Raw genomic sequence first — 12,306 nt, 5'->3', positions numbered from 1 at the left:
GCTCAGAGCAAAGGGGGAGACATTATTCTGCTGAGCTGGCTGGTCTGACTAGAGGGCACCATCAGAAAACAGCCTTTTCCTCAAAGCAGAGACTCACTTGTCAGCCTCGCTGCCCTTGATCCGTTTCCAGGGTTCATTGACCTGGAGATACTGGTTGCCAAGGCGAGCAATGTTTAGGATACTGCGCAGGGCATCACGGATCCTGCAGGAGAAAAACAGGAAATTTGTAGGAGGAGCCAAACCAGGGAAGAAGAAAATGTAGCAGTCTCCTCTTTGCCCTAGCTGCTAGAAGGGACCAGGGCTCATAAATAACCACTTGCCTTATACCTGGGTCAACTTAACAACAACCTCCAGGTAACTATGCAGATTATTTTATTTTTGTAAATCAGCTGCTGCCCCCCCATTCTTCAAACCCTCAGACTACCACAAAATACTAACACAGATCCACGCGGACAAGCAGACTAGTAAAACACCTTGTGGGTTATCACTTTTTGTCAAGTTATTTGCAAGGGTGACAGAGCCTGCTTTTTCATTGCTTTATCTCTACCTTAATCTTAACATGTCAGTTTTGCCTCTCAAAAAGGCATGGGATAAGAAGCACACACAGATACATAACCAGAAATAAGCGTCTAACACAATGTGAGTAGAACTCTGGAAGTGAAGATTTCTTCCACATGCATTTACTTGCAGTTAATGAAAGGATGCTCATGAGAGAGACAGATATAGATATAACTAATTCACATGTTCAGAGCCAATCTGGAGATGATCTCCTTAGCCAACATTCTGCTGCCTGTGACTGGGAAGAGCCCTTTTCAGTACTTGTCTAAACAAGGGATGGAACCAGGCCCTCAGGCTAATGGCACATGCCAGGTCCCAAGGACGTACTTGACCTTCTCCAACAATTGGTTGTATTGGCGCAGCTCCAGAGTGATGTGAACCAACAGACATTTGTCATCCTGACTCAGCTCCATGGTGGGGACGTGTCCCCCAAAGAATTTGCACACAAAGGACCCGGCTCTGAGAGAGAGAGACACAGGAGAGAGGGATGAGGGACAAATTTTATTGTAAGCCATTAAATCCTAAAGTTCTGGCATAGTCATTTTATTTTACAGAAAACCAGACTAATTGTAATGATTTGATGGTTGTATTGCTTTTTGATTGCTGTGAAGCCAATGATTTGCATGCAATAAATGTATGGCTAATGAACAGGCAGATCACTTAAAATTTCTAACTGGATACAACAAAAATAGAAGGAGTTTGCAGGCTATGTACAAAGCAGTATCTCCCAACCAGGGGCAGGAACACATCTGTATCCATTACATAAGTACAAATCCACTGAACAAACCATGTGTTGGGTAAATTACCTGCTTTCCTTTTCTTTATATGAACTATCTGACATACATTCGTAATCCTGTTCCTCTCAACCACCACCACCACCACCAGGCTGCCATGTTCTAGTTTCACTGTGGATTTGAATGACTCTTTCCCTCCTCACCCCATTACCTGTTGATGAAGTTGCCAAGGGTGTTGAGAAGCTCTGAATTGTTTTTAAGCATGAGATCATTCCAAGAGAAGGCACTATCCTGGCTCTCAGGCCGCAAGTAGAGCAAGTAGAAGCGCCAGATATCTGCAGGGATGCCTGTGTCTTTGGCCATATCTCCAAAGACCCCCACACCACGACTCTTGGAGAATTTGCCATCCTCGTAGTTCAAGTACTCTGCAGAAAGGAAGATTAAGTGATGGCTTTAAAAGAGGTTTCGACCAATTCACAGAGGATAAGGTTCTCAATGACTACTAGCCACAATGTCTATGCTCTCCTTCCAGTGTGGAGGCAGTTGGTTGGCATCGTCATCTGCCTGTCTTAAGCGACAATGGAGCGTGCCTCCAGGGGCAAAGTCAAACGGCTGTGGTAGCAGAACCCAAGTGACCTCCCTGGAGCACAAGCCTGGGCTGTGTTTATGGAGGTCCTGGGTTGCTCAGACAACAAAACCCCACTCTCAGCCTCACTAACGTAGCCCAAAGGAAAGCAGAGCAATACGTTTGGCACCAGCTTGGCTGCAGGAGCTGCTGGAAGGAGGCGTACAAGGCACCACCCAACCATCTTAGGGCCTCCACTCCTCAGTCCTTTCTTCTCCCAAAGAGATCCCACAAGTCAGCGGAGGTTTAGGATCAGAATTTTCCTTCTAGGTGGGCTACCTTCTCAAACTGAAGAGCCCTACCTGTCCCTCACTTTCCTCTACAGCACGTGCAGAAATTGCCTTCTTGACCATGGGACCCATTATTGGTCTTGTCAGCTCAATCTCTGCGTGCAGGGGAAGTCCCTACCTCACCTCTGAATATGCCTCTGAATATCAGGAAATGGGTGCGGCACTGTTGGACTCAGGGGTCCTACTTGTGGGCTTCCCATAGGGATCTGCTTTGCCACTGCCTTTGGCATCATCCAGCAGGACTCATGTTCTTAGGGGGTTTTAAAGGTTTGCTCAAATCCCACTTCAATAGCTCCACTACAGCTTCCAGGCCACATAAGATGCAACCTTTTTTGTGACATAGTCTAGCTTAAACCAGCAGGGTTTGGAAATGAAAGAGTGGCAGGTGAGGCCAACTCTCACACACAGAGTACCTGTTGCGATAAGATGGTTGACGAGCGTGTATCTATCCCCAGTACCCAGCAACGAACAGGGAAACACAACACTATGGAAGGGGACGTTGTCCTTGGCCATGAAGTTATAAAGCTGAACCTGAGAAGAAACAGGAGATGGACTGCATGGTTAAGTCACACAACCCCCTCACTCTTTGCTGCCCCAAATAGCTGACTAGTATAAAGGGCATTTGTTTGGAGGGGTGTTACAGAAGCACACATGCCCCTGAGGATGGGATAATCACATGGGTGTACAGGCACCCTGGGTCCTACACATGCTCCCACCCCATCGCCAGTGCTTTGATACACCATCAGACAGAACATCTGCCTGGATTCTAGGCTGAAGACACACACGAGAAAACTACTGTACATCCTTTACATAAAATGAGCTTATCTGGAAGGGATCTCTCGGTCTTATTCCTTCTGTGAAAGAGACCAAGCTACAGTGGCAAGTGTGCAAAACTAACAAGCTCATCACCTGTTCTGGGTTCTTCCACCATTTCTCCCATTGGTCAGTGTAATTGGCTGCAATGGACAGGTAGCCAATGGGGGCATCAAACCAGACGTAGAACACCTATAGAGAGAGAAGGGGGGGGAACATGAGGGGATGGTTCACGGAAGGCAGGAAAGGGAGCACTTTCAGGGACCGGAGTGGCTAGTCTTCCAGTAACATCCTGCCTTTGCACTTTTCCTGACCAACATTTCACTTGAAATTTGACACGTCTGCTCATACACATCTTTTCAATCCTTATTTTTTGAAGTATGGAAGGCCATACTGATGCTTAATTTCTAAAACAGGGCAGGCCACAGCTCAAATCTTTAAGAAAATGCCAATTATGTGGAGAGTGGCTGCTGATTCTTCAGTGGTGAACTGTAGGTATTCTGCACATGCTCAAATGAATCAACAACACTTGACCATTCTGGAGCTGTACCATTGGTTTCAAGGGTTGACTCAATAATTAAGCTACAGGCATAAGTTCTGGTTAATTAGCAAAACGATGAGTTTAAGTCAAAGTATGAATAAATTTGATTGAAATTAGAAAGCATTTGATTGACTGGCAAATGCGATATGAAGTTACTAATGAATAATACAATTGAGAAGGTTATTTTTGATGTTCAGAAAACAGACAGACACAACTCAGACAACTTTCTGGGCTCCTTTTACAATGCCCTCCTTTTTCTCCAGGCACCACTGACACTAAGTCGTTTTGCCTCTAGACTCCCTACCTGCTAGAACTCCCAATGCCCTGATCCATCCTGCTGAAATAGTACTGTCTTTCCTGTGGTGCCCCTCAAAAAGAAAAAGCCTTGGACCACAGAATAAGAACAAGCACTCAGCAAGACCATGAAAGGATTAAGCACTGGTCCCCTGAATTTTTACCCCATCACTCACCTTGTCACGGAAGTCATCCAAAGGGACTGGCGTGCCCCACTTCAGGTCACGAGTAATGCACCGTGGCTTGAGCCCATCACGGATCCAGGAACGGCTGATATATCTTGCATTGGGGGTCCAGTCCCCAGTGGACTGAGAGACAGCCAGCCACTTTTCCAGGCTCTCTTCTAGCTAAAGGTGAGAAGATCAGAGACAGTGAATGGGGATCCTGGGTGTAATGTCATAAGCTCTAGGGCTCATTATGATTGCTAACAACACTAAGCAAACTGTACATCACATGTACATCGTACTGTCCTTTAAAGACACTAGTAAAACAAGAGAGACTCACCTTGGGCAGGTCCAGGAACAGGTGCTGGGAGGATTTCACCACAGGGGTCGCCTGGCAGACTTTGCAAACTGGTTTCTGCCAGGATGGAAAGAAGACAAGGCCATGGTATGCTTGACATTAAGCCCAGCAAGTAAACAACATGCAGGAAGTAGTACCAAGCCCATATGTAGGACCGCCATACATGCAAATTCTTGTGTGTTGGAAAGTTATTATTGGCTGCACCTTCCCTTGTTTTGACTGACAAGCCCAGGTTTTAATCAATGAATTGTTTTCCAGGGAACAGCGATTTGGGGAAACTATGTTTGTTCTTCACATGGATCTATGCTATTTCCTCCACCACCATTAATTTTCCTATGCAAATCAACAGAAATATCACTTTCTTCCCTTTGAAAGCAGGGTCCTTGCTCGCTTGCGCGCTCTCTCTCTCTCTCTCTCTGTGTGTGTGTGTGTGTGTGTGTGTGTGTGTAACATTTCCCCCACCCCAGTCTTTTCTGGGGATCCATGCTCTTTATTCCCACCATCACCTGCACGCCTAAATTCCAATTGTACACAATCCAAAACAGTAAAGTCTCCCTTGAGGGAAAATCACTTTGAAATTTGGCAGGTTTTGTACCTTCAGAATTGATTTCAATTCTGGTATAAAATAAGGTACCTTTTCTTTTTCAAAAAAATCATACTTTATGGTGCCCTGCACGGAAACCCCTGGATTAAGCCTATCTGGTATGCCTAAATCACTCTGAGGGCTCTCCTATGCCTGCAAAGTTCATCTACTTCTGTAAAAAGAGAGGGACCTTGGGCTTGCACCGCCGGATTCTGTGGGGAGGAGATGGGTGGTGGGGAATCTGTGCTAGCCTAACATGGTGCAAATGAGACACATTCCACCATTATTTCTAGCAATCCAAGACAAAGATAAAGAGAAATGCTAAGTATGTAGGTTCCCAGGATCATATGGGTGGCAGTACCTTAAGTTCAGTGGCATTGATCAGTTTGCCACATTTGTCGCACTGGTCCCCACGGGCCTCTTCATAGTTGCAGAAGGGGCAGATGCCTTCCACAAAGCGGTCAGCCAGGAACCGTGAACAGTTCTCACACTTCAGTTGATCCACTGTCTCTGTCAGAAGGTAGTTGCGCTCCAGTAGCTTCTGGAAAATGTCCTGAGCTATCCTGAGGCAAGGAAGAGAAGAAACATATGAAGGAGGGACATCCTCAACCTTCATATGGCACACACCCAAAAAATTAAATAAAAATCACATCAGGGAAAACTTGGCAGTCAATCCATGAACAATTAGCAGACCAGTGTTTGTCTTGGGCTTGCCAATTGCATCTACACCTTCTGCTGATGATTCTCTAATACAGCAGGAAGGCTGGCAAAGCACTTCATACCTCTAGGACAAGTGTGAGGAACCTTTGGCCCTCCAGATGTTGATGAACTACAACTCCCACCAGTCCCAGCAAGCATGACCAATGGGAAGGGGTGTTGGGAGTTGTAGTTCATCAATATCCATCGGTCCAAAGGTTCCCCACACCTGCTCTAGAACATGGAGTCCTGCTCTCCTGTGCCAACCATGGTCCAATTTAAGGAGGAGGCCCATCTCATAACACTACCTGTAGTGTGAAATTCATGGCTCAGTTGTCCATTGGTCAGTTAAGAACCTTTCTACGGTGCAAAGGAAGTCCCACTGACTTGGTTCTGCATTGCTGAACTCTGTAACATGTGGCTTGCCTTACTTGCTCAAGCCACTGGAAATTGACCAAACAGCAAACACCTGTGTTTCCCAATGGCATATTAGTGTCTGGTGGTGTAGGTAGACTTGATGGGAACTGGTGCCAATTAATCTTATTTACACACATATAGACCAATTAATAATAATAATAATAATAATAATAATAATAATAATAATAATTTAATCCAAAGTGGTGTACAAAAGATTAAACTGCATCTTATCTTTGGATGTGTATCTGACCTTGCTTCACAGGAGGGGACTGAACATGCTTCCTACAACAGTACACGTAAGAATGGTAACTAAAATTCCATCTGGCCCAGTTAGTATCCTCGGACAATGCTGTTCTGCTCATTCAGAGACAGGGATAGAAGTACTGTGACAAATCACTTTATCAGTTTACCATTGAACAAGACGGGCCTGCAGCCAGTACACGCAAGCTGCTAACCAGTCAGGACTGCATTCTGAGTTTATCTGCCAGACCTCATATATGATGTGGCACACCTGCAGTTCTGCATCACATTTAGTGGCACCATACACTCTTTTGTAATACACCAATGGCAGCTGTACAGGATTATTCAGAAGAAGAGAACTCACATCCTAACTCAGCCTGTGCACCAGTGGCTTCCAAGGAACCCATCTACCACCTCTCAGCAATCAAAATTAACCCGTCAGTAAGTTACTAGCCCACAAGGAATTCCTTCTCACCCACATATATGCTGTTTTGTCATTTGTAGCCCAAGGCAGGGGGAAAATAGCAAACAAAGCCAAATTTTGAAAAGCTTCCCTTTTTCTGGAGAAGTCAAAAACTTGCTACATTGAGCACAGTCATTTTACAAGCATGCCTTAAACCTGTACTTGGCACCAATGCCTCACCCTGAGCGCTCAGTTTGAGTAGAGGGGCAGCAATGTGAAATAATTTAAATAAAAACATATTATGTGCTCTCAGATTTTTAGGTACAGGCATGCTTTGTTTCATGGCAGCTGGACCTCCATGGTCACAGAAACTGTAAACAAGTCCGTCAATCTTTCCTGCCCATCTCTAACAGCCAGTTTTACAGTTGTTAAAGGCTAAGACAATAAGTGGTTTGTAAGAGAGAGTGCAAAGTAGTGCTGCCACATGAGGCATTCATGCTCCTTTTCCCTTGGCCACTGTGCTCCCTTTCCGGGCAGTACTTACTTGGTCTGATGGGGTGTGGTGGTGCGGCCAAAGTAGTCAAAGGAGATTTTGAACCACTGGTAGATCTGGGCATGGACAGTGTAGTACTTATCACAGATTTGCTGCGGTGTCAGCCCCTCCTCCATGGCCTTTGTCTCTGTGGCAGTGCCGTACTCATCAGTACCGCACAGGTACAGCGTGTTCCAGTTGCGCAAACGACAGTACCTGGACAGGACACAAGAAGTGAAGCAGGATGCTTATCGCTACCTGCAAGGACCAAAGCTTCACACAGTCCCTCTGTTACTTCAAATTGGTCAGAGCTCTGTGGGAAAGCACATGCTTTGAATGCAGAGGATCCCAGGTTACATTTCTGGTACCTCCAGTTAAAAAACACTCAGACAGAAGGCTGGGAAAGGCCTCATCTTCAGGTCTTGGGGGGCCACTGATACTCAGAACAGAGCAGAAAATGAGGCTGCATGGACCAGTAGTCCACTTGATGTGAGGCAGTTTCGTATGATCTCATTAGAGTAACAGTTAAACCCTGTCTATGATTAGTTGGAAATAACCCTCACTGAGCTCAGTGACTCTTACTCTGTAATAACGGTTTAGAACTGGAGCCTAAGACCTGCTCAAGATGCAAGTTGCAACACACAGAAAATATTTTTTATTTTCTTTCATAATATTTATACACTGCCTGCCTCAAAGTAGTCTGCAAAGTGTATACAGTGGTACCTCGGGTTACATACGCTTCAGGTAACATACGCTTCAGGTTACAGACTGCTAACCCAGAAATAGTGCTTCAGGTTAAGAACTTTGCTTCAGGATGAGAACAGAAATTGTGCTCCGGCGGCGCGGCAGCAGCAGAAGGCCCCATTAGCTAAAGTGGTGCTTCAGGTTAAGAACAGTTTCAGGTTAAGTACGGACCTCCGGAACGAATTAAGTACTTAACCCGAGGTACCACTGTATAGGCAACATAAGCACAGATATCCAAGTACACATACTATGGGATTTTGCAAATTCATTTTAAAATCAGATTCATTAACACAACATCAAATAGCAAGAAATCAATTGACTCATATCACCAACCAATCTGATATTACCAGGTACAAAGGCAGCTCTACTGGAGTGGATACACCTTGAAAATAAAATGCCAAAAGAATAAATGTTCAGCGTCCCATTAACCCCCCCCCCCCTTTCCAAGTGACTGACATATCCTAACAAGAGTCGGTGGCAAAAGGCATCAACATCTTACCTGGCAAAAGTATCGGCACTGAGGACACAGCCAATGATATTCCCAAGGTGAGGCACGTTGTTGACATAGGGCAGGGCGCTGGTGATCAGCACGTTCTTCATGCCTTCCACAGGAAGTCTGCAAAAATGAGCCACAAGAAATGGAGCCAGATTTTAAGGAGAGAAACTGTGCTTTGGCAGAAGAGCAGGGAGGCACAAGAAGGAAAAAAGGCTGCTCTGTGAGGTTATGTATCTGGGCTCCTGGGGAAGTTGCCCCTGCAACTTAGAAAGGCCAGTTCTTTATAGGCTGGATATTAGTCTTCTGCAATGCCAAGTACAAACAGATCCTGATACTCTGCTAAATTTGCAAATTGGTGTTTGGCTCCTAAACCTCGTGGTTGTGGGAAACTCCATTAAAAATGATCACACATCACCACAAAACTGCCTATACAGAGGAGAGGGCTGTTGTGCTGTGCCCCATGTTGCACTGATAAGGGTTAACCGCTAACCCTAACACTGATGTCAATGTTCACCATGATATAGATACAGATTTATCTTCATATATTCATACGTACAGAGATGTTTGGCATTTTAAGACATAGAACAGGAACATAGTTCTGCTCTTTGCTTTGAAGTCCTCTTCAAAACAGCCCCACATCATTTCCACTAAGGCCAGGGCATTTTAGCCCAGCAAGGTACTTACATAGGTTGCTGTGGCTTCCAAGGTTTGGGGAGGCCAGCTGGCCCTCTGACCCAGACTTCTGCAATTGCTGCAATCTCCTCCTCAGACAGAGACCTCTGAGCGGATTCCTCTTCCTAGAGGGAGGAACAAAAATCCATCTCCAAATCTGCTTTGCAGGTGCTTGGCACCCGGCACCCAGAAGGGAATCACTATGCTGATGCACAAAGTGGCACAGTCCAAAACTGCAAGTGTGGCTCAGACACACCAGGGCAGTCTGCACCGCCCCCCTCTTGGAGCATCTTCCCTCCCCACATGGTGCTTTAGTACTTACTGGGCTAAATACCAGTCAACTAAACAAATCCTAAACATCTTCTCAGAATCTAGTCATTGACTTTGACCTCATTTTCACAAGCAGAAGGAAAGATTTTGTTTCATTCATTTTATCTGAATGCCACTTTGCCATCAAAATAATAATAATAAAAATGCTCAAAGCAGCTTACGAAAAAGAAACAGAGATGCATTTCAAACAAACACAACAAAAACAATTTCATAACAAAATAGCAAAGCAATAGCTCAATAGGACCACCCTGCTGAGAGCCTGAGGGCCCTGCTCCTGCCTCCATCTACCTGGCCCAGGGCAGGGCCTGACAGGCTTCCTAAGGACTGCTGCTGCTGCCCAGCAGAAAGGGCTTCTTCCCTTAAATTGTTTTTATATCCTTTTAAATTCTTTTTTTAGCATTTCAACGGTTTTTAACTGGGCTATAAGGGCACTTGGTGGGATGTGCCTGGGATGAGAGGAGCAGGGGGGTAGGCCCAATTACAGGTAGGAGGTATGGTGTGGGAGGAGGGGCAGGGGTAGTTGTTGTTCTCTTTGGGAACAACATTCCACAGGGCGGGTGCCACTACCGAGAAGGCCCTCTGCCTGGTTCCCTGTAACTTGGCTTCTCGCAGTGAGGGAACCGCCAGAAGGCCCTCGGCGCTGGACCTAGAGTGTGTGTTTCTGGCGTTGGACAATCGGAGCAGATTAGGGATTCTGCTGGTTTGCCGCCCGCCTTGCTGCCTAGCAGTCTCCCTTCCGGAGCTGACAGAGCTGGTCTCTGGGGAAGCATTCAGCCTTCCCTTTCCCCCACCTGCAGCACTATGTGCTACTCTTAGCACCATTTGAAGAGAACTGGAGGCCCGGTTCACACGGAAGGAGGACAATACCTTCAGCTCATTAGTAGCTGGCTTCTCCAAAGCCTGGTTGGGAGCAGGATGCTTTTGCAGATAAGCCTTCAGCTCCAGCAATCCTTTGGGCGTCCATACAGATTCAACAGCCTTCTTGCAGTACTCCTTCTGGTTCATGTTCTGGAACCATCTCCTCAAGGCCTTTAACTCATCTTTAAAATCAAACAAATTCCAGAGGAAAAATCTCACCTTGGTAACTGCTCAGTCTCAAATAGAAATGTATTAAGTTCCTATTTGTTAACACCCACACCCCACAATCTGCGAAGATCCCTGCCACGGACTCAAAACTAGTTGGAGACTAGTTTTGCCAGGAGACCTCTTCTGGGCAAGCCAAGCATGGTTGGAATCACCAGAGTGATCAGAATCAAGATAGCCAGGGGGGAAACAAAACAAAAAGCTAGCTATTTGTACCTTTATCTCACTGTGGTCCAAACAGTGTTTTGAATGCCCTAGGACCCTCTGTAAGATGACAGTAGTAGCAGACAATCCTTCCCCTGAAAGAGTTTGCCACGGCTTGTCTTCCCCTGTAGCACACAGCCACAAGAGCATGTAAGGTTTTTCCTAAGGTGCACTCAGGGGCAACACAGCAACTGAGCAAGTCTCTTTGCTGCTGCATATGAGCTGGTTGTGTCCTCTGCAATGCAAGGGGGCTCCCTGAAGGCAGAATGTTTGGCAATGATCCATATGCTTCCATTACTGAGAGAGGGAAGAGTGTGAAAAGAAGGACCCCCCAAAAAACCCCAATTATGTATTTATTTATCCAGTGCTTTCCCCCCAAAAAAAATACATTTAGGGGTACTTTCATCTTCCTACTCATATTGAAATACTGCCCCTCAATGAGGCCAAACTTAGATTCACAAAATGTTTAGGGGTATGCGTCCCCCCACAAAAAAGCACTGTATTTATCGATCATATTTATATCCCACTTTTCTCCAAGGAGCTCAAGGCGGCACTAACGGTTCTCCTCCTCCCCATTTTATCCTCACAACAAGCCTGTGGGGAGTGTGACTGGGCCAAGGTGGCCCAGTGAGATTCATGACTGAGTGATTAGGGACGGGGAGAGGAGCGGAGCCAGAGCAACACACAGAGGCTCATCCAAACCAGCAGGCAGATCGGCACATCAAAGTTGCCTCCTGTGGCCTTAAACGTGGCCACAAAATGATGCACACTAAGGCCTTTGGCAGCATCTCTCACCTGGCAGGAAGGATTCATCCCTTAACAGAGGGAACAGGGAGCCCCACAAGACGACATCAACAGCTGACTCAGCATCCTAGATAAAAAGGTCAGGGGGAAATTGGTTCGCAAGTGTGAACAGGAGGGACAACAGGACAGAATAAACTCTAGGAGAGAGTTGCAAAGTGTTTCCCAAAAGGAACAAACACTTTTCATATTAAGTTTAAACTTTCCAGAATTAACACTGAAGAGACCTCCGTGCCTCTGTTAACCATTTTATAAGAGGGCTCCTTTTTATTATTACAGAGCAATTTGCAAAATTCCTAAACGTAGCAATTTTGCATAGGTTGCTTTATGGCACATGCACACATGCACACGCAATCTTTTTACTAACTTATGTAATTTACGTTCTATAACTTTTGTCTATAACTTCCGGAGGCGGCGCAAAACAGCAATGGCGGTCCTCTTTGCGCTGTGAAGAGGGGCTCCGCGGAAAAGGGTCGTCCGCTGCGGCAGAGCGGAGACCCGTTAAGAAAACCCACAGGTAGAGTGAGCCTGTGGTCGTGGGACTCGGCGGGCACCAAAAGCGACCCTGGAAACGAAGAAGGAACCCCGTAAGGGGCTCCGGAACGTGAAAGGGGGGGCGGTGCTGTGAGTTCATCGCTCTTTCCGCGGAAGCGAAGCCGCGCGGCTGCTGCTGATGAGCGCTGACCTTTCTTCTTTGAACATTCGACTTTAAACAACATACTCGTGAG

At 46.1% G+C, this 12,306-nt stretch overlaps 1 protein-coding gene across 1 annotated transcript in view; it reads right to left on the bottom strand.

Annotated features, from left to right (window-relative positions):
• The window catches only part of MARS1 (methionyl-tRNA synthetase 1), a 45,074-nt gene that overhangs the window by 16,011 nt on the left and 16,757 nt on the right, over window positions 1-12,306 (bottom strand). The window contains exons 5-17 of the mRNA XM_080990866.1: window positions 11,573-11,648; window positions 10,358-10,530; window positions 9,173-9,285; window positions 8,492-8,608; window positions 7,261-7,464; window positions 5,322-5,523; window positions 4,360-4,434; window positions 4,032-4,202; window positions 3,117-3,212; window positions 2,621-2,738; window positions 1,504-1,717; window positions 886-1,017; window positions 98-202 (exon numbers count right to left, since the gene is read on the bottom strand). Of these exons, the coding sequence (XP_080846992.1) occupies window positions 98-202; window positions 886-1,017; window positions 1,504-1,717; window positions 2,621-2,738; window positions 3,117-3,212; window positions 4,032-4,202; window positions 4,360-4,434; window positions 5,322-5,523; window positions 7,261-7,464; window positions 8,492-8,608; window positions 9,173-9,285; window positions 10,358-10,530; window positions 11,573-11,648 (1,796 nt within the window). The remainder of the gene's footprint in view (window positions 1-97; window positions 203-885; window positions 1,018-1,503; window positions 1,718-2,620; window positions 2,739-3,116; window positions 3,213-4,031; window positions 4,203-4,359; window positions 4,435-5,321; window positions 5,524-7,260; window positions 7,465-8,491; window positions 8,609-9,172; window positions 9,286-10,357; window positions 10,531-11,572; window positions 11,649-12,306) is intronic.

The sequence above is a fragment of the Podarcis pityusensis genome, assembly GCF_964106645.2.
Source record: "Podarcis pityusensis genome assembly, chromosome: 2".
In the NCBI taxonomy this organism is placed as follows: Eukaryota; Metazoa; Chordata; class Lepidosauria; order Squamata; family Lacertidae; genus Podarcis; species Podarcis pityusensis.
Note: the sequence above shows the minus strand (reverse complement) of the source record. Positions and strands in the feature narration are given on the sequence as shown.